Below are 20,196 nucleotides of genomic sequence, written 5' to 3' on the forward strand. Positions count from 1 at the left end.
ATGTTTAACGCCCCGAACATCACCAAGCCCGGTTGCCCTCGTAAATGTGGCAACCTAACCGTCCCCTATCCATTTGGGGTCGGCTTGGGAGCCGGCTGCTCGAAAGGTATTTGGTACGACATCTTTTGCATGACTTCTTCTGATCCTCCGAAGGCTTTTCTACCCGGAAGTAATGATGTTGACCAAAATGCAATGGAAATCCTCGACATATCTGAAACTCAAATCCGTCTTAAGAACCAAATTAGTTACGTATGTTTCAATTCAACGGCTGAAACTTCTCCTATGAGTTCCGACTACACTAGATTCTTTCTCAAGACAGTGCGTGCTCCCTACAGCGTATCCGGTATGTATACAATACACCCGTGCTTCAATGTTTATTAGGATCACAGTTCAAAAAAAAAGTCCAAAAAGGAAAATTTGTCAAAAACTACTTTATACGTAGTAAAACATTTTTTTTTTGTTAGAAACCACCTTATAATTTTTTTTCCCTTATCAAGACCCACCTTAACCCAGAATATGGTCGTTGATCCCTAAACCACCCTTCCACCGGCCGCCACATGCATTGGTTTGGCCGCCATAACATCAGCCCTAACCACACTCTTGTACGATGGAAGACTATTTAATGGCTACATAAAAAATGTAGCCATTGTAACTACTTTCAATCTTGACCGTTAAAATACTAATGATTAATCTTGTGCATTCATATATTTGACTTCTAAATTATAGTAAATAATTTTAAACTTATTTATTAAAAAAAAAAGACTGACAAGCATAACTGCTTGTCACAGCCATTGATGCAGTTCCAACGCATTCAACCTTCTGCCTAAATCTCTTTTAAATAGGTATATGGAGGAGCAATTATCATGGATTGGATTAGATTAAAGTATAACCAATTACAATCAATGGGAAATTGGTAACTAACCTTGAAAAAAGGAATACAATTTTACCCACTGGATAGTTTTATACCAACTACATATACAATTCATAATTATTGCTCTCCATAATTCTTCCTTTCATCCTTGCACTAGCTAATTGATGGATTTCATGTTAATTAAGTGGATTATTTGGTTATTCATACTTTGGAGAAAATCATCAATGGAGTAGTTTACTGTATAGAGGATTAAGGAAAACAGTTAAAATTTTTTTCAAGGTATTTTTATGGTTAACTTAGATAACGCTCCTAATTTACATAATGATAATCAAGGGTGTAAACTTCAATTTTTTGGTGGCTACAATTTTATTGTAGTCATTGCAAAACTGTTCCTTGTACGCATTTGCTAAACTTGATTTTTTTTTTTTTTTTTTTTCAAAGATTTTATGCTTTTTTTAAATGAATTAAGTTTACTATTACAACCAAAAAAAAAAGGTCTAAAACAATATGGCTGGCACCAGGTACCGCAAACAAACTCTTCGCCGTGGGGTGCCGCGACTATCCCCGATTCACCGGAAGCATTGACACTGGCTTGGTCACATTGACAGATGACGGAACTGCCTCATGTAGAACTAACTGCAGCTCAGGGGGCAAGAATGTCGTCGCAAGCGAATGCAATGGCATAGGGTGCTGCCAAGCCAATATTCCCAAGGGAATGAGATCTTATACTGTGACTCATGATACTTTCGACAGTAACCACTCAACCATTACATCTTACAACCCTTGTGGGTATTCATTCATAGCAGACCAAGACAGTTTCAAGTTTCGAGGGATGAAAGATCTTAATGATCCAAACTTTATAAATAGGACAGCGTATGATGCTCCTTTGGTGCTAGATTGGGTGGCTTCCAATAAAACGTGCGCTAATGCTAAGCGCGATCTTGATTCTTATGAGTGTAAGGAGAATACTATGTGTGTAGATGCTACTGATAGCGGTATTGGAGGGTATCGTTGCAGTTGTCTTCCTGGTTACCAAGGTCATCCTTACCTTAGTCCGGGATGCACAGGTAAGATAACTAAATTTATGAACATTTTTATACTCCGTATTTCTGTTTACCTTACTTATGAGATTAAGATTTTTGATTGATCGATAATGGTTACTACAAACTATAATTTGGGCCTATTTTTACTTTTTATTTTTTCATTTTTGTTTAACTAATAGGGTATAAAATCGCTTTGACTTTTTCAAATGGTGAAATTTATTCTCCTTAAAATCAATAAATTTTTTCCTCATTTACCTGTATATGGACATACACATAGTTAACACATTGTTAGTAAATGTGAGTGAATGTGTTATTTTTCGTTATTTCGTTAACATACATTGAATTTGTTGTAATGATATTTGATTATATCAAACATTACACGTTGACTTTCTGGGTAAATCATGCACTAGGTAGACAAAACCTTTCGGCAATTCCATGTACAATCACATACATCATCACATGATGGCCTGATAAGAGAATAATGATATAGATAGTATAATAGATAGTTTTTTTTTTTTTTTTTTTTTTTTTTTTTTTTTTTTTTTTTTGATACAATTTGTTGAGTTTGCTCTTTCATATTTGTTGGCAGATATAAATGAATGTGAAGATCTCGATAGTAGTCCCTGCTCAATGAAATGTAAGAACACTCCAGGAAACTACACTTGTTCTTGCCCGTCTGGATACATCGGCGATGGTAGAAAAAATGGGACTAGTTGCAACTCACAGTTTCCTGCTTTGAAAGTTGGCTTAGGTAATGTCTATTTATGAACACTTTGTTTGCAATATCATATATACTTGAACTTGTTCTCTTCACTTGAAACAAACAAAGAGATTTGGTTTGATTTTATTAAGGTCTAATTTGGTACGATCTGAATTTTTATTATTTGGTCTGATTTAATAATTTGACTAAACTTTGACCGCATTTTAATACTAATTTATATAGAAAAACACTATAAAAATAGATCTTGTTAGATTCGTCACATTTTGAACTTTTCAAATATGTAGTTTTTACAATTTTTTTAATATGCATTAACAATATTTAGCAATAAGTAAATGATACTTAAAAGTTGTGATATGATCTGAATATATTAAGGAATAAGTATATGAAATAAGTTGAAAAGAAAAAATTAACATATGATGACATCGATAATTTTTAACATTAATTTGTACGTATTCCATGATGGTACAGGTGTTGGATTAGGCTCCTTATCTTTACTCCTCACTTTAAGTTGGGCATTCTTGGCTAGTAGAAAAAGAAACCTTGCGAAAATGAAGGAGACGTTCTTTCAAAGAAATGGAGGGTCGCTATTGAAGCAACTAATTACTCCTAATAAACAAGACGATGTGGAGCAAGTGAAGGTATTTACCATAGATGAGCTGAAGGTAGCCACCAAGAACTTTAAGGAAGACCGGATTGTTGGTCGAGGTGGTTATGGGACCGTTTACAAGGGATTTTTGCCGAATAATCAAGTTGTTGCCGTTAAGAGATCAAAGTTTGTGGATGAAGATCAGATTGAACAATTTATTAATGAGTTGATCCTTTTGGCTCGAATTAGACATCCTAATGTGGTACGGCTTATAGGATGTTGTTTGGAGGTTGAAGTCCCGTTGTTGGTGTACGAGTTTATCTCCAATGGCACACTATATGATCATATTCATAACAAAAACGGAACGACTTGGTATTCTTGGAGTAATTGTTTGCGTGTTGCCATGGACTCGGCTAGTGCTCTAGCACATATACATACAATTCCAATATTTCATCGAGACATTAAGTCCGCAAACATATTACTAGATGATAGTTACACGGCAAAGGTATCCGATTTTGGAGCTTCGAGGTTGATTCCGTTACATGAGACTCATTTGTCCACCGTGGTACAAGGTACACTAGGATATCTCGATCCAGAGTACTTTTTTTCGAGTCAATTAACAGAGAAAAGTGATGTTTATAGCTTTGGTGTGGTTCTTTGTGAACTCTTAACAAGGACAAAGCCACTTTTAACGGAGAGACAAAGTGAATCACAAAACCAAAATTTGGCAACATACTTTGTCAAGTCTATGCAACTAGACAATTTGTTCAATATTTTGGACCCTCAATTAGTTATGGAAGCAACTAAAGAACAATTAATCACGATTGCAAAGCTTGTACAACGATGCTTAAGTGTTCAAGGAGATGATAGGCCGACAATGAAGGAAGTGACAAAGGAATTGGGAGATTTATGGAGGCAAACAATTTAAACTACATGGCATCGGGAAAGAATCTTGATTATGATCATATGGGCTTCAATTGTACTACGTAGTGTTTAATATAGTTCTATGAATTTTGTTATTGAATTTGTTGTTAGTTTTAAGCAGAAAAACAACCGTGATCAAATAGTGAAATAATGATCAAATTGTAAAATAATACAATTGTAATGAATTGAAAAATCAATGGAGAAAAGAACGTCGAAATTTTATATTGAATCTTGTTAAATAAGAGAAGGTAAACATGACTTGAGCCCTTCATATGAGAGCATGTCGGAGACCTAATTGGTAAGAAACTAAGAATCGGCTAGTTAAAATTTGTGGAAATTGTACCGCAAATCAAATAAATAATTTCAAATCGTTCTTGTTAGATGTAGTGTTCAAATTATATAATCTACTTTCTAGTAATTATCATCTTAGGAATGACCAAGGATTATTACTTTTACTAGTAGTTAAATAACTGTTATTAGTTGAAGATAATACTTCTCAAATAAAAACAAAAGCATTAGTTTTGTTAAGTTAGTGTTGTGGAGTTTTTAGTTTTATCTATCCCACATCAACCTTAGAATATTACACAGTATTATTAACTTAAAGGAAAAGTTGTCAGAAAAGTACATATATTCACATTTTTGTGAAGAAAATAAAGCCTTAATTATATGTTTAAAGTGGTGAAAAATATCCATATAAGTCACTTTTGTTGTGAGGGACCTCAACGTCAGAATATGACCGTCGACTTCACATTTCTGGCGTTTACCATCAGGTGGTTGGCACTGATGTTTAAAAAATGCCCTTTTTAATTTTTTTTTCTTTTTTTAACCAATAACATGGTAACACATAGCAGTATTGTAGAATCCTCTTAATGGGTTTTTGGATGAAAACTATTAAGTGGTGGTAAAATTATTTTTTTGTACTATTTTGTGGTGTTAAGGTAAAAGTTATTTTTTTTTTTGTAATATTAAAAAACAATTTAATGCTTTTTTAGGGTGTTAAAAATTAGCATACTCCGTGTAACAAGTATAACTTTTATTGGATGTTGCCTAAGTGGCTAGATTCTTCAAGGCAAATACTTAGCATGACTAAATAAATTGATAAGATCAAATGATAAAATAGTTAACGTCACTGTTATAGTTGGCGTCACTGTTAGGTCTATGATGATGTTGTATTGATATGCATATGCTCTTGTAGTGGTAGGCAAGTTTTTAGCAGGACGGCATATATAATAGCTGCACATTTGACCTCGACGTAGCTTGCTGGCCATGTTCCGTTGGACCTTAAAACCTAGATTTAAAAAAAAAAAAAACTATAAATTCATGATAATAATTGAAGTCCCTTCTTTTTCCTTTCAATATGCTTCATTCGGACTTGAAAATCCAAATAAAATATAATAATAGTTTTAAAACAGCTATTAAACATTTTAATTATTATACAAGTATATAATTATATGTATGTTCAATTATAAGGTTAGATGTTTGTTTATGTAACTATAAAATGATAATATACTTTAAAGTTGGTATTAGATGTTTGTTTATGTAACTATAAAATGATAATATACTTTAAAGTTGGTAAAAACAAGGACCTATTTTAATTTCTGACACTAATTTATTTGTATGAACAGTAAATGAGAAAATAAATAAAGAACGGAGGGAGTATATTAGCTAGCTGGTACGTATAATTGACTAGGTAAGTGCTTGATTAAAATTACATGGATGACCTCTCATTATAATTATAATTATAAAACTTAAACATTCTTCCAAAATCGTATAAGAACATGGTTGTAACTTCTATTATAGCTTAATAGCTTCCCAATGGCGTGGAAAATAATTTGTTCTCTTCATCTTCTATTCTACGTATACACATCTCTTTCTCTGATAAGTTTGACAACTAGTCAAAATAATGCTACCTTTCTAGGCTGGAAATGTATAGACTCAAATGGCATTGGCAACTATACTAAAAATAGCCTTTTCCATTCAAACCTCTTGAATGCCTTATCTAATCTTACCTCCCTCTCCTCTTCCAATATCTTCTCCAACTACTCTGTAGGCGTACGCGAGGATGCTGCAAACGAAGTCTTCGCCTTATACGACTGTCGAAACGATCTTCCACTTCGAACATGCCATGATTGCGTTGAGGAAGCCACAAAGAATCTCTTGGAGATTTGCACCTCCAAAGAGGCCATAGCCCACTATGAGGTATTGGTGTTCATAACAATTAAAAGAATGTACTTTATAAAAGTTTCCTCTTCGGCTTTTTTTTTTTATTTTTTATTTTTATCTACCTATTCCGTATTTATTTTGATTTGTTCTTTTTTTTTTTTTTTTTTATCTTCTTATTTTTGCTTTATTTTATTACTAAATATTACACTTATCAAATCCGGCCGTATTTTAATAAGTGTTACACTTCCTTTATTGACAAAGAACTACATTTAAATATTATCTCTCTTTCCTCCCATGATCCCCACCCAAATCTACTACTACTATTTTATTTGTGTGGTAAATATCAATTTTAAATAAAAAAAAAAATAAATCAAGTAAAGATATGCGGGTTATTTAGATCCTCAATATAGAGATATAGATAGAGGTGCATTAGAAATCATAAAAAACAAACAGAAATATTATGGTGGGACCAAATGAATAATTAATTTTTTTCCTAGCTAATGAACTTACAACTACAATGGTTCTCTATGGCAGCAATGCATGTTACGCTATGCAAACCGTCCAATCTACAACATCATGGAGTTGAAGCCCCAACTTTATTTCTGCGAGATAAGTATACCTGATGGAGGCGAGTTAAATCGAACTGTTGAACCGATCTTAAAAGGACTAATAGATCAAGCTACAATGGAGAACTCATCGCGCTACTTTGGACTAGGAGATGAGAGCTATTTTGAGTATCAGAGAGTATATTCTATGGTTCAATGTACACCTGATATAAGTAGGGAGCAATGCAAAGAGTGTTTGATGAATTCCTTGAATTACACCCTTCAATGTTCAAATGGTAGTATGATGTCAAGTTATCACGGCGTGCCAAGTTGCTTTATGAGATACGATTTTGTATCTTTCTACAATATATCTTCACCAAGTCCTTCACCAGTTCCTCCCATGGCTACCAATCAGTCAACACATTCAAGGACTGCTAGTAATAATGGAGGTCAACGTTTGTATTCTACTAGAAACTTACTTTTTATTTTCTGCTTTTCTTTTTCTTTGGTAATCATGCATGTGATGTTATAACATTGATTCTTAGAAGGGGAATATTCTTAGAGAAAATATGTATGATTATTTGTATATTTATGGTCAAACTAGTTCATTGTCACAAATATAGTTTTAAACAGGTTGATCTTAATTTGCAAACTTGAACGAACTTATGGTCTTTTCCATTTAATCCTACCTTTGAGTATCATGCTAACATACCGATTTAGACTGTATCCGCACACTATTAGTAGTAGTATTTGCTTATTTGTAGGATTGGTTAGTTCATTCAACTACCTTGATGGCTGGTGGTTGAAAATCAATTTTCAATTTTTTTTGTGGTGATAAAAATCTAAATAACCCATATATATATATATTTTTTTTTTTTTTTGAAAAAAAGTTTATATTTACTACACAGAAAAACTATACCAATAAATAAAATATGAGCTTTATGTATGTTCTTTACTTTCCTTTATTATTATCAAATCAGGGACTCGATGAAGAAAATTTTGGATGAGTCAAAACGACTAAAAATTAAACTCGATGTATATAAGTTATAAACTTTGGAGATGTGACAGTCGACACATACCAGTAATATATAACACAATAAAAAAAGTTATAAACTTCTCCAAATGGATCTCGTAATATAAATGGTACAATGTGCTATAATTCAGAAGCCTATTGGTGATCATTTTACGTCTATAAGCTATCTATAAATATGGTGCCCTCCTGATTCTCGCTCGGGATTATGTAAGTTGTTTGCTTCCATAATTCTCCTAGATCCATGGCTACTTCTTTCATCGTCGGCCTTTCTTCACCCTTGATACTCAAGCATCGCATTACAAGCTTTGAAATCGAGATGAGTTGCTCTTTAGTCGTTTCCATAATTATTTGAGAATCTAAAATTTTAAATAAATTGTCCTGCCGCATAGACTTAATAAAGTATGTTGCCAAATTTTGAATTTGTTCTTCATTTTCCCTCTCCGGTGAGAGTGGCCTTATCCTTGTTAAGAGTTCAGCAAGAACTACGCCAAAGCTATAAACATCACTTTTTTCCGATAATTGACTTGAAAAAAAGTACTCAGGATCAAGATATCCTAGTGTACCTTGGACAACAGTTGATAGATGGGTTTCATGTAATGGAATCAATCTTGAAGCTCCGAAATCTGATATTTTTGCTGTATAACTATCATCGAGTAAAATGTTTGAGGACTTGATGTCTCGATGAATAATTGGTATTGAATGTATATATGCCAATGCATTAGCTGAATCCATAGCAATCCGCAAACAATTACTCCAAGAATACCACAAAGTTCCATCTTTATTATGAATGCGATCAAATAGTGTGCCATTGGAGATAAACTCGTAGACCAATAATGGAACTTCAACCTCAAGACAACAACCTAGAAGTCGTACCACATTAGGGTGTCTTGTTTGTCCAAGAAGATTCAATTCATTAATAAATTGTTCAATCTGATTCTCATCCACAAACTTTGATTTCTTTACCGCAATAATTTGACGGTCCGATAAAATGCCCTCGTAAACGGTACCATAACCACCTCGACCAATTATTTGATCATCTTTAAAGTTCTTGGTGGCTACTTTCAACTCATCAATCGTAAATACTTTTAGTTGATGTTGCGATTTGGGGTTAATTAATTGCTTCAATAGCGCCCCTCCATTTCTTTGAAAGAACGTCTCCTTTACTTTCATAATCCTTCTTCTTCTTCTTGCCAAATGTAGCGAACTTCCAGCAATGAGTAAAAATAGAGATCCAAAACCAACTCCTGTATCATGCAATGCAACATAATGTAATGTACATATATTTAGAAGATTATTTTAAGTATTTCCTCAACTTCATTTTATTTACTTCAAAATTAGAACTTAATTCCATTCGAACTATGATTGTACAAAAATATGATTGAACATTAATTACCTAAGGCAACCTTAATAGTAGGAAACTGCCGCTTGCAGCCGGTTCCGTCAACTCTGCCATCACCGACGTATCCACTTGGGCAAGAACATGTATAGTTCCCTGGAGTATTAGTGCATTTCATGGAGCAAGGGCTACTGTCTAGATCAGTGCATTCATTTATATCTGCCAAAATAACAAATTCTCATTACAATATTTTTCATATCCTAATCCTCGCCATTATAATCAAATTATTGTTAATGATACATTTAACTAAAAGTGGGGGTTATTTGCACTATTTACATCCTCTATTCTATTTTGAATCATGTGCAATAACTGAATATATTTATTGTTTAAATAAGGAAAATTCTTTTTAAGTGGTCGACTTTACGGTAAAGGTCCTTGTATATAAAAAAGTGGCAAATAAGATCCTTTTATCACACTTAGGTTGTAAATAGGATTCTTTGTTCGGATTTCGATTATTGACTTTTTTCGGTCAAATCAACCTTTAGAAATCTTTTTTTTTTTTTTTTTTTCAAATCTCTTTTTCCCTTTTCGGTCATTGACTTTACCTATTAATTCTTGTAATTAATTTTTTTTTTTTTTAAAAAAAGTTATATTATGTAATTTAGATTAAGATTATTTCATCAGTAATCATCAAATACCCTATTACATGAATAGTGTCAAATAATGATGCATGTACTGCATGGTAATCTATTAAATTTCCAAATGAGAGTAGAAAGTAAAGGAGTAAGAATATTTTACCTGAGCAACCCGGACTAAGATACGGATGGCCCTTGTAGCCAGGAGCACAAGTGCAACGATACCCTCCAATGCCACTCTCATCGGCAATAACACAAGTAGTATTTTCCTTGCAAGCATAAGTTTTGGGATCAAGTTGCGCATTGGCACAAGTGTCGTTAGAAATCACCCAAACTAGTACTAAAGGAGCATCATACACAGTCCTGTTTATAAAGTTGGGATCATTCAGATCTGAAACCCCGCGAAACTTAAAACTTTCTTGGTCTGCCAAGAATGAATAACCACAAGGATTATAAGACATCGTCGTATGGTTACTTTCGTATTCATGAGAAATTTGGTACTGAATCATTCCCTTGGAGATGGAGGTTTGGCAACACCCTACGTTATTGCATTGTCCTGCAACAACGTTTTTGGCTCCGGATTTGCAACTGCTTCGGCATTTAGCTTCATCATCAGTGGTAAAGGAATAGGGTTGGTTTTCAAAGCTTCCAGAGTATCTCGCTAAATCATTGCACCCCACAACAAATAGCTTGTTTGCAGCGCCTACATCACAATGCGGAATGCTAGCTTATTCCAAGTTAAATACTACTCCGTAGTAATTGTTTGAATAAGCATGCTCAATCTAGATAGTAATAACAAAAATTGATTTTAAATGTCAAGGATACACTATCTCATTTTAAGCCTTGTTTAGTTCACCTTATTTAAGGATCTTATTAATTATTTAATATTAGATTAGAAAAAATAAATTCAGATTAGATCAAATAAGCAAAATGATAGATGAACTAAATAAGGTCTTAGTGTCAGAATATTTGCTTTAAGTTAGACTGTTAGTGGTTAGTTAACTGTATACCTAATGTATAGGAATATGTTCTACTAAAAGTGATAAATTTATGTTAGTGGAGTATTCAGAGTAGTGGGTTAGCATGATCTAATGATCCTGAGATTATGTTCCTTATTTTTAGCTAAGTTTGCACTATATATGTTGCTACTCGTATGTGTTTTGTTTTCAATTAGTTGAATACATAAATAGTTTTTCTTTCCTCTTAGCTTTCTCATCTCTTTTTATGTTTTCAATCCATACATAGCAACTTAAATGTATTAGTTTATGTGATTCAGCTTGATGAATTGATTTATTTCTGATTTTCGTTTATAGTGAATGAGCTTATGTCAAGGCTTTTATTCATTGATTAAAATCGTGTTCTTTTCTTAATTCTTTATATGATTATTTTACTCAATTATCAATACAAAGGCCCTTTAATCTACATTCTTTTAAGGGAAAAGCTGACGAGCACCTTGGGGGTGATAGATAATGAGCATCTATCAACTCGTGATTTTTTTATGCATTCTGATCTTAATATTGTTTTTAGTAATATATTAACTAGTTATCTAACGTCCAGGACGCTTGTTAGCAAGATCCTTCTTTTAATTAACAATATTTTTTTTAAACATTGAGTAGCTGTCTCCTTGTGAATTGTGATTTGACCCTAACTTGTCTATCAATTTCAGTAAATGGACATTAGATAATTTTTAATTAGTGATATTGACTTTAACCTGTGATATGTTCAAGTTGCCGAACCATTACATTAATCAAACCATCGTGTTTGACGAACCAGTGAACCATTTGTATTTTTTTTTTATTCAAACAAATTAAGTATCTCAGTCACATACAAAGAAGGAAGTGTCATGCTAATATTCAACCTAATCAATTCATTTTATCCTTTGCAATTCTTTATTTTAGAAAAATGGTCAAATTGAGTAATTAGAATTCACGTTATTACTTTTAATTTGAATAGTGAGGAAAAAACTGAAATGCTATATCTTGGCTTAGCTTGTGCGTCACTTACATAATTTGGACATCTAATCAAACAATTCAAAGGCAAGAATCAACCTCTTCCGGGCGAGGTTTTGATAGATCGCAGAATCCGAAAAGCAGCCCTAATGAATTACTTCAACAATATTTCTTGGGTCTTGGGTTGTGTATCACTTATTAGGCTTAATGGGTCAAACTCTTCTCTTCTTCTATGGCCTCTACGGGAATCCTTTTTTTATTTTTTATTTTTATTTTTTTTATTTTTATTTTTTATATATATTTAGTTGTAAGTTGTACTCGTATAGTCGTGTATTCTAATATTGTACAGTAACGTATATACATATATTACATACGTCGACCATTAATCTTACTGTCGTTACTTGTATTAATTATGATAAGCAAGAAAGGTCAACTCGGTTGATTTCTGAAAATAGTAGATCACATGTGAATTCTTATTACTACCTCCGATTTTTATTAGGAAAATTTGTAAACAACTACCTTCTATGTTACTATTTTTGCGAACAATTACCTTTTATTTTAAAATTTGCGAACAACTACCTTATATTGAGTTTTTGTTTTGGTACCACTACCATTTGGGCGGATTCTGTTAAAATTTCCGTTAGTGGGATCCACATTCAACTATTTCAATCAAAATTAACTCAAATTACATAGATTAGACTCCATTAAAAACCTATTTTTAGCACCTTAATGATATATGTATTTAAGTTAAACTCATTAATGGGGCCTAATCTAGGCAATTAGAGTTAGTTTTGGTTGAAATCATTGAATGTGGCTCCACTAACGGAAATTTTGACGGAATCCGTCAAATGGTAATGGTACCAAAACAAAAACTAAATATAAGGTAGTTGTTCGCAAATTTTAAAGTAAAAGGTAGTTGTTTGCAAAAATGGTAACTTAAAAGGTAGTTATTGACAAAAATTTCTTTCTATTATTTGCAACTTTGGAGTATTATTTGTGAGATATTCCAAAGTTGCAAATGATAAAAATCAGAGGTGGTATTATAATAAACTCAAACGCAAGAAGATGCAAGATGTGAATGAATGTGAAAAGAGTTCACGCCATTATAGAAAGGTAAAAGCTTTTAACCGAGTTACTATCATTTTACTGCTATATGTATTACTGCAGTTGCGTACCTGATATACGGTAAGGAGCACCCTCAGAGATGTCGAAGAGAATGGAATCAGAACCCAGAGGCGATGATTCTGCCGTTGAGTTAAAACATTTGTAGCTAATTTGGTTTTTAAGACGGACGTATGTTTCAGATATATCGAGGATCTCGACTGCATCTCCATTCCGATCACTGACTGTTATCAGAAATGCTTTCGGAGGATCGAAAGAAGTCATGCAGAAGATGTCATACCACTCGTTTCTCGAGCAGCCGGCTCCAAAGCCGACACCGAATGGATAGGGGACGGTTAAGTTGCCGCATTTGCGTGGGCAGCCAGGCTTGGTGATGTTAGGGGTGGTACTAATGAATTTGTTGGTTAATGGTGTTGCAGGGCATGCTGGAATAATGATGGATAGTAGTGGTACTATTATTGTAATTATAAAGATTTGCATGCTTCTTTGGTTTAATTTGTGATGTTATTAATTGGCTTGGCTTGCAACGTATGTATAAACCTTGCATGAATTTGGTTCAAAGGGTTTACTTTACCAATGAAGGAATGTCTTATAGCAATAATGGTATGATTATTGGCCTCTTTAATTATGTAATAGTATACTAGTGATATTTGATCTCATGTCTATGTAAACGAGATTTGAGCTAGTACCATCACTCAAGACTTTTATTTAACCAACTAAGTTATTTGATCACCTACTCTAATTTTATAATGTTGATATTATATTATATGTATATTTTTTTATACCTGATATATACGTATACAAAGAATAATTTAGGTTAGGAAAGAGTTAATATATTCAAATTATACATGGACAAATTTGTCAACATAATATGGTAATATCCTAATGACCTAATCAATATTTAGAGTCAACCGATTTGTTTTATAGTAAATGGAACAATTCAATATTATGCTCTAACTCTTTTTATTTATTTATTTATTTATTTTTTTAGGAGAATATTATGCTCTAGCTTAATAACTTACTGTAAACATTGTATTCTAAACTATTGTATTTTGAAGTTAAGACTATGACTTGGTCAGTTAGTCTTATTCCTCATATATCACCCAGACACCCACAAATTAAAAAAAAAAAAAAAATAGTTTCCATCTCCAGGTACTCTAGAGTCTAAATCAAGATAGCTGGATATTTATATAGTACGGAGTTATATTTATAGTACAATTTAATAAAAATAACTAGTGTCATTCAGGGTCATCCGAATCTGACCTAAAGATGTATAATTTTATTTTAAAAAAAAAAAAAATTTATTGGTTGTTGCCTAAGTGTCAAGATTTTATTTTGTCTTAAGTAGCAAATACCTAATTAGCATGACTTATATATTGATAAGATCAAATGATAAATTTATTAGCGTCACACTGTAAGGTCAATCTCGATGTTGTGATAACATGCTTTTTGTTAATTTTTTTGAATTTTTTAGAGATTGAGAAGTATTAATTAGCAGCTGCAGATTGAAGCTGAATTTGCTGGCCATGTACTGTTGAACAATAAAACTTAAATAAAAAAATATACTCAGCTCGTATTATGTATTCATGATGATGATTTAAGTCGGCTATTTCCTATTAAGAATGCTTCATGCTTCATTCTGACTTTTCATAATACTTGAAAACCACAACATTAAATTCGATTATAATTTTACGAAGACTACCATAATTTTTTAACTGTCATGATAGGATCCTTTAATAGTGGTATGAATAATTGAAACAATCAGCATCTTATTACATAATATTGTGGATTCCAGGTGCAGTTAGATGTGACGCCTAGGAGATAGATTGTCTTCAACTTACATTTTTTTTTCCCATGGAGATTTCATTCCAAAATTATATGGCAATAAAAGCAGTAATATCATGTTAGATACGGGTTTGGGTCACATCCGTCATTAAAATATAGACTCCATTACACTAGTTGAAAAAAATTCTACAACAGAACTATATGATAGTAGGATCATAGACTAGTTTCTTAAACTTTATCTTATTGTCAATGTAGAACAGTTACATGTATTATTTGGGAAGACACAACACTTTTATAAGGTCCCTTTACTTTAGTAACGTGTGAGTATAAGGTCCCATTTAGTAATATAACTCCCTTTGTATATGCCCTATCTCAAAACCATTTAGTAATATAACTCCCTTCCTATCTAATTAAGCTTATTATTTCCTCATATATAGAAATATCTCTCTATAATTTATTAACTTTTCCTCACAAAACAGTGAAATGACTAGTTGAATTAATTATATAAAATTTGTCAAATTTACTACCTCTCGCAAATGAAAAATTTGTTTTAAGAACTCTTCCCCATAAAATCATATAAGAACATATAGTTCTAACTTCTATTATATAGCTTATTTAGCTGCCAATGGCCTGGAAAACAAATTATTCTCTTCTACTTCTTCTCTTCTACACATCTCTTTCTCTGGTAGGTTTGACAACTAGTCAAATAGAACCTGTCTTTTTAGGGTGGAAATGTAAAGACTCAAATGGCAACTATACTAAAAATAGCCTTTTCTATTCAAACCTCTTAAACACCTTCTCTAATCTTACCTCCCTCTCCTCTTCCAATATCTTCTCCAATTACTCTGTAGGCATACGCGAGGATGCTGCAAACGAAGTCTTTGCCTTATATGACTGTCGAAACGACCTTACACTTCGAACATGCCGTGATTGCGTTGAGGAAGCCACAAAGAAACTCTTGGAGATTTGCCTGTCCAAAGAGGCCATAGTCACCTATGAGGTATTGGTGTTCATCAGAATACCTATATATATTTATGTATGTAATTGAAAATACTAGAAATATGTACGTAATTGAAACTATTAGAACTCCCAACAAAAAAAGAAAAAAAATAAAGTTCGGGTTTTAATAAGATTTAAGGAGATCTACGACTCCTACAAGAACAAAGCGAATGTGCGTGTAATTAAATTGAATGGGTGAATTATCCAAATAGTAAATTTATAGTTACTAGCTTGGTAAATGCCCCTTCCCTCCTCAAATTATCTTCATGTTTATCTTTTTTTTAGGTCAAACGAACTTATAGAGCTTTGACGGTGAATTCTAATCAAGATCATAAACTGCTACGGAGTATTTATTAATTTCATCTCAAAATAAAATTTCAATAATGGTTAAGTTTAATACAAATTAATTGTAACTAAAATAGAAATAAATATATTAATGGTCAAAGTAGTGGTACGATAAAAAAAACATAAATATATATATTTTTCTTATCCTAATGAACTTACGAGCTGCGTGCAATGTTTCTATATGGCAGCAATGCGTGTTACGCTATGCAAACCGTCCAATCTACAACATGATGGAGTTGATTCCCAATTTGACTATCTGTAAGGTCAGTGTACCCGATGGAGGCGAGTTAAATCGAACTGTTGAACCGATCTTAAAAGGACTAATAGATCAAGCTACGTCAAAAAACTCATCACGCTACTTCGGAGTAGGAGAAGATAGTTACTTTGAGTATCAGAAGGTATATAGTATGGTGCAATGTACTCCTGATATAAGTAGGGAGAAATGCAAGGAGTGTTTGATGAATGCCTTAGATAACACCCTTCAATGTTCAAATGATAGTAACATGTTAGGTTATCACGCTTCGCCGAGTTGCCAAATAAGATACAGTATTTCATCATTCTATAATATATCGTCACCAAGTCCTTTATCAGTTCCTTCCATGGCTCCTAATCTCTCACCACAATCAAGGAGTACTACTAATAATGGAGGACAACGTTTGTATTCCAATGAAAACTTTCTTGTTATATTTTTATTTTCTTTATCTTTGGTATCCATGTAAAGTTATACAAGTATGAAATAAAATACCGTACTCATTTTTATTTTTTCCTCTCTTTTTTTTTTGGGACGTAACTTCATTCAAGTGTATATCAAGCTAAGTGTATGTTTGTACTGTTGTAAAAAATTAGTCAAATAAGATTTTTGGGGTCATTTTAGTTTAGAAGGATCCAAATTGAACTTGAAATCGGCCAAAAAAATAATTAACGTATTTGCCATTACGTGTTACTTATGTTATATCTTAATATGCATGCAAACGGAGACATTTACGTTTTTATTTTTTTTTATTTTTTTTTGGCAATTCTAAGCTTAATTTGGTTCTTTTAGAAACAAAATGACCCCCAAAGCATCTCCTAAGCAATTTTCGCGATTTAAAAAATAAAACAATGATGACACACAACTTGAAATTTTTCATGACATGCAAAACGAGCCATTTATATATATTTTGCTTATTCAGAGTTCAAAGTTGGACTCTTAAGGGCCAAAATGACCCCCGAATCCTTAAAATGACATTATCGGCACATAAATCGAAAATAAAATTTAATAATATTAAAAGTTGAAAGGTTTACCGGCTCTGACAAGAATGATGGTCGGAAAATTCACTAAACACTAAAGGCACGCTTTGCATCCAAGTCATTAGTGCAGACTGCTGAGTGCACCCAAATCATAGTTCAAAATGTTGAGAGTAATTTTACCCTAAATTAATTTCCTATGTAGTTACGCAAGTCAACACTTGTGGTGTCGTTAGTCGGTTTCTATTTCCACTGTGGTATAAGACTTTGTAATATAGCATACCGTACTTTTATTGCAAAATTATTGTAACAGGGAATTGAAATTTGTATGTCCTCTTTCTACACCATACTTCTTCAAAATTGAGATTAAAAAAAGCACGTTAATTAATTAGTTAGCAATAACGAGAAAGGTGTTGAGTTTATTCCTTATATATTTTAATTATTACTTGAAACCTGGCGATAAACTTGGGCTCGCTCTTCATATTATATTCCAACATTTATAAAGGACATAAATTAAATTTTTTTTTTCTGTTAGATATATTGGTAATGAAGATGCTGATGGAGAAATGCCAGGTGGATACCAAGCTGGCAACAACACGCAAAAGGTGTGAGGCTCAATCATAACAGAATATAGCTGGAGGAGAATTAAGTTTGTTAAGTAGATAGCTACAACCACTTGTAATAAATAGAGCTATTAGAGCTATTTTTCATAATTCACTCAATTACTCTTTCTCTCTCTAGAAATTCTCTCTGTAAATTCTTCTATTCTAATGCATTAGTTCTAGTTTTTGCCCAAGCACGAACTCTGCGGACAGTGCGATGAAGGCCTTAAATCTGGTGTTCTTTACTGTTTTAATTCATTGCTCAGCTTCCGTTGTTCAACTTTGACATGGTATCTGAGCAAATACGGTGATGATCTTGGATTTATTTTTGTTGGATCTTCTTCTCTGCTTCATTTGAGGTATTTTGCGATTGATTAGTTTTTCCTCAAAGTTCTTTACGATTCTTGGTGATTTTGTCTGTAATCTGCATCTTTTTAGCTCGATCGTTGTTCTTTTGTTCATATTTGCTCACATTTGCTCGATTTGTTCGTCTGAGTCTTCGTTGATTCAATTCTATTTTGCTCGATTAATTTCTGGTGATTTCTGGCGAATTTTTGTGCGATTTCTGCATCGTTATTGATCAATTTGTTGATTATTGATCATCTTCTACTCAAGCTGTTCTTCATTTCAATTTCGTCATGGGAACTTCTGTTGATCCTTCTCAAAATCCTACTTCTCCTTTTTACCTTCATCCGTCTGATAGTCTTGGTCAGAAACTTGTGAATTTCAAGTTTGATGGAAATTCTTATGGTGATTGGAAACGATCGATGTTAATTAGTCTGTCTGCCAAAAACAAACTCGGTTTCGTTGATGGTAGCTTGATTAAACCTGTTGTAACTGATGATACCTATCATGCTTGGGAGAGGTGCAACAATATGATCATTTCTTGGTTGCTAGGTGTACTAGAGCAAGATATAGCTAGAAGTGTGCTATATTTTGGTACAGCAAGGGAAATATGGCTAAATTTGGAGGAGTGATTTGGTCAGTCTTCTGGTGCTATGTTATATTCCTTACAGCAGGCTCTATAGGAAGTTAAACAAGGGACTGATAGTATCTCACACTACTATACTCAGATCAAAATTCTTTGGGATCAACTTGATGCGATTGATCCTATTCCTGTGTGCAATTTTACTAATTTTGCTTGTCGAATTACTCAGAGATTACTGAAATCTCAGCAGGACAGGAGGCTAGTTGAGTTTCTAATGAAGTTAAATGATGGTTTTGAGGTGGTTCGGGGCAGCATCTTGCTACAGAATCCTTTGCCTAACATCTCTTATGCATACAGACTCCTTATGCAGGAAGAAAAGCATACACAACTCTATCAATAAACTATCTCTTCTACTGAGCCTATGGCTTTTGTTGTTAACAACAGAAGATACTATGATCAGGACAGGAGTAAGCAGAATTATCAGAGTTACAGAACTTATGATCAGAACTCCAGGAATCATGATCAAAGGAGGATTAACTATTACTGTGATCATTGTAAAGTCCCAGGGCATAGCATTCAGAGATGCTACAAGCTCAAAGGATATCCCCCGGGAAATCAGTTTGATAAAGGGAAGAAGGTGGCTGCTAATGCAGATTTTGGTGAACATAATGAGTGTATTGACCAATCTGATGAAATCACTCTCTCTGGGGCTCAGTACAAGAAGTACATGGAGTTTCAAATGGCTCAAGTGAATACTCCTACTCAGGCTTCTTCTTCTTATGTTGATTCTGCTATGAACAACAAGTCAGCACATGTTGCAGGTAAATTTTGCCTCACCTCTTCTCTATGTGCTAATTGGATTTTGGATAGTGGTGCAACCGATCACATGTGTTATGATAGGAATCTGTTTGACACCTTGACTGAATTTAATGGTTCTGAGAACATTATAACCATTCTAAATGGTAAAAGAATTGCTGTCACACACTTAGGGTCTATTAACTTGAATAAACACATAACTTTGTATAATGTGTTGCTTGTTCCTGATTTTAGGTATAATCTGATCTCTATACCTAAACTATGCAAAGACCTCAATTGTCATGCCACTTTTACTAATTCTGAATGTTACATTCAGAGCTCTTCAATGAAGCAAACTCTTCTTGGTAATCTCAAGAATGGCCTGTACTGCTTAGAGGATTATGTTCTTCATAAAAAGCTTGATTCATCTACTCTGGCAGCTAACACTACTTCTTTGGTAGTAGTGAGTCTAATAAGGCAAATTATGGCATCTTAGAATGGGTCACTTACCTGTTAATAGACTTCATTACATAGTTTCTGATTTTTGTAATAAGGCTAGTGACTTAGATTGTTTCTGTCAGATATGT

The 20,196-nt window shown here is 33.2% G+C and overlaps 4 protein-coding genes across 4 annotated transcripts; 3 read left to right on the forward strand and 1 right to left on the reverse strand.

Annotated features, from left to right (window-relative positions):
- Window positions 1-4,149, forward strand: LOC145591749 (wall-associated receptor kinase 2-like). The gene is made up of 4 exons (XM_081648253.1): window positions 1-343; window positions 1,480-1,938; window positions 2,504-2,665; window positions 3,104-4,149. The coding sequence occupies exons 1-4, from the start codon at window positions 1-3 to the stop codon at window positions 4,147-4,149; spliced, it is 2,010 nt and encodes a 669-aa protein (XP_081504379.1).
- Window positions 4,150-5,960: 1,811 nt separating this feature from the next.
- LOC145591750 (cysteine-rich receptor-like protein kinase 25) lies at window positions 5,961-7,415 on the forward strand. The gene is made up of 3 exons (XM_081648254.1): window positions 5,961-6,344; window positions 6,843-7,308; window positions 7,399-7,415. Exons 1-3 carry the CDS (start codon window positions 5,961-5,963, stop codon window positions 7,413-7,415), a joined length of 867 nt encoding a protein of 288 aa, XP_081504380.1.
- A 627-nt stretch (window positions 7,416-8,042) lies between these two features.
- Window positions 8,043-13,192, reverse strand: LOC145591751 (wall-associated receptor kinase 17-like). The gene is made up of 4 exons (XM_081648255.1): window positions 12,982-13,192; window positions 10,021-10,560; window positions 9,280-9,441; window positions 8,043-9,130 (listed from the first exon to the last, which is right to left on the reverse strand). The coding sequence occupies exons 1-4, from the start codon at window positions 13,190-13,192 to the stop codon at window positions 8,043-8,045; spliced, it is 2,001 nt and encodes a 666-aa protein (XP_081504381.1).
- Window positions 13,193-18,524: 5,332 nt separating this feature from the next.
- On the forward strand, window positions 18,525-19,214 carry LOC145591752 (uncharacterized). Its single transcript, XM_081648256.1, has 2 exons — window positions 18,525-18,812; window positions 18,915-19,214. Exons 1-2 carry the CDS (start codon window positions 18,525-18,527, stop codon window positions 19,212-19,214), a joined length of 588 nt encoding a protein of 195 aa, XP_081504382.1.
- The last annotated feature ends 982 nt before the right edge of the window (window positions 19,215-20,196 follow it).

The sequence above is a fragment of the Chenopodium album genome, chromosome 18, assembly GCF_948465745.1.
Source record: "Chenopodium album chromosome 18, dcCheAlbu1.1, whole genome shotgun sequence".
NCBI classification, from domain to species: Eukaryota; Viridiplantae; Streptophyta; class Magnoliopsida; order Caryophyllales; family Amaranthaceae; genus Chenopodium; species Chenopodium album.

What these genes read in the sequence shown, in the direction of transcription:
- LOC145591749 (XM_081648253.1), top strand. Translation starts at nt 1, where the DNA reads ATGTTTAACGCCCCGAACATCACCAAGCCCGGTTGCCCTCGTAAATGT. An exon ending in CCTTAGTCCGGGATGCACAG is followed by an intron (nt 1,939 to 2,503) that starts GTAAGATAACTA and finishes ATTTGTTGGCAG; the next exon opens with ATATAAATGAATGTGAAGAT. An exon ending in TGCTTTGAAAGTTGGCTTAG is followed by an intron (nt 2,666 to 3,103) that starts GTAATGTCTATT and finishes ATGATGGTACAG; the next exon opens with GTGTTGGATTAGGCTCCTTA.
- LOC145591750 (XM_081648254.1), top strand. Translation starts at nt 5,961, where the DNA reads ATGGCGTGGAAAATAATTTGTTCTCTTCATCTTCTATTCTACGTATAC. An exon ending in AGGCCATAGCCCACTATGAG is followed by an intron (nt 6,345 to 6,842) that starts GTATTGGTGTTC and finishes TCTCTATGGCAG; the next exon opens with CAATGCATGTTACGCTATGC.
- LOC145591751 (XM_081648255.1), bottom strand. Translation starts at nt 13,192, where the DNA reads ATGACTTCTTTCGATCCTCCGAAAGCATTTCTGATAACAGTCAGTGAT. An exon ending in TGCTCCTTACCGTATATCAG is followed by an intron (nt 10,561 to 12,981) that starts GTACGCAACTGC and finishes ATTGTGATGTAG; the next exon opens with GCGCTGCAAACAAGCTATTT. An exon ending in TCTTAGTCCGGGTTGCTCAG is followed by an intron (nt 9,442 to 10,020) that starts GTAAAATATTCT and finishes TTATTTTGGCAG; the next exon opens with ATATAAATGAATGCACTGAT.
- LOC145591752 (XM_081648256.1), top strand. Translation starts at nt 18,525, where the DNA reads ATGGGAACTTCTGTTGATCCTTCTCAAAATCCTACTTCTCCTTTTTAC. An exon ending in AGCAAGATATAGCTAGAAGT is followed by an intron (nt 18,813 to 18,914) that starts GTGCTATATTTT and finishes CAGGCTCTATAG; the next exon opens with GAAGTTAAACAAGGGACTGA.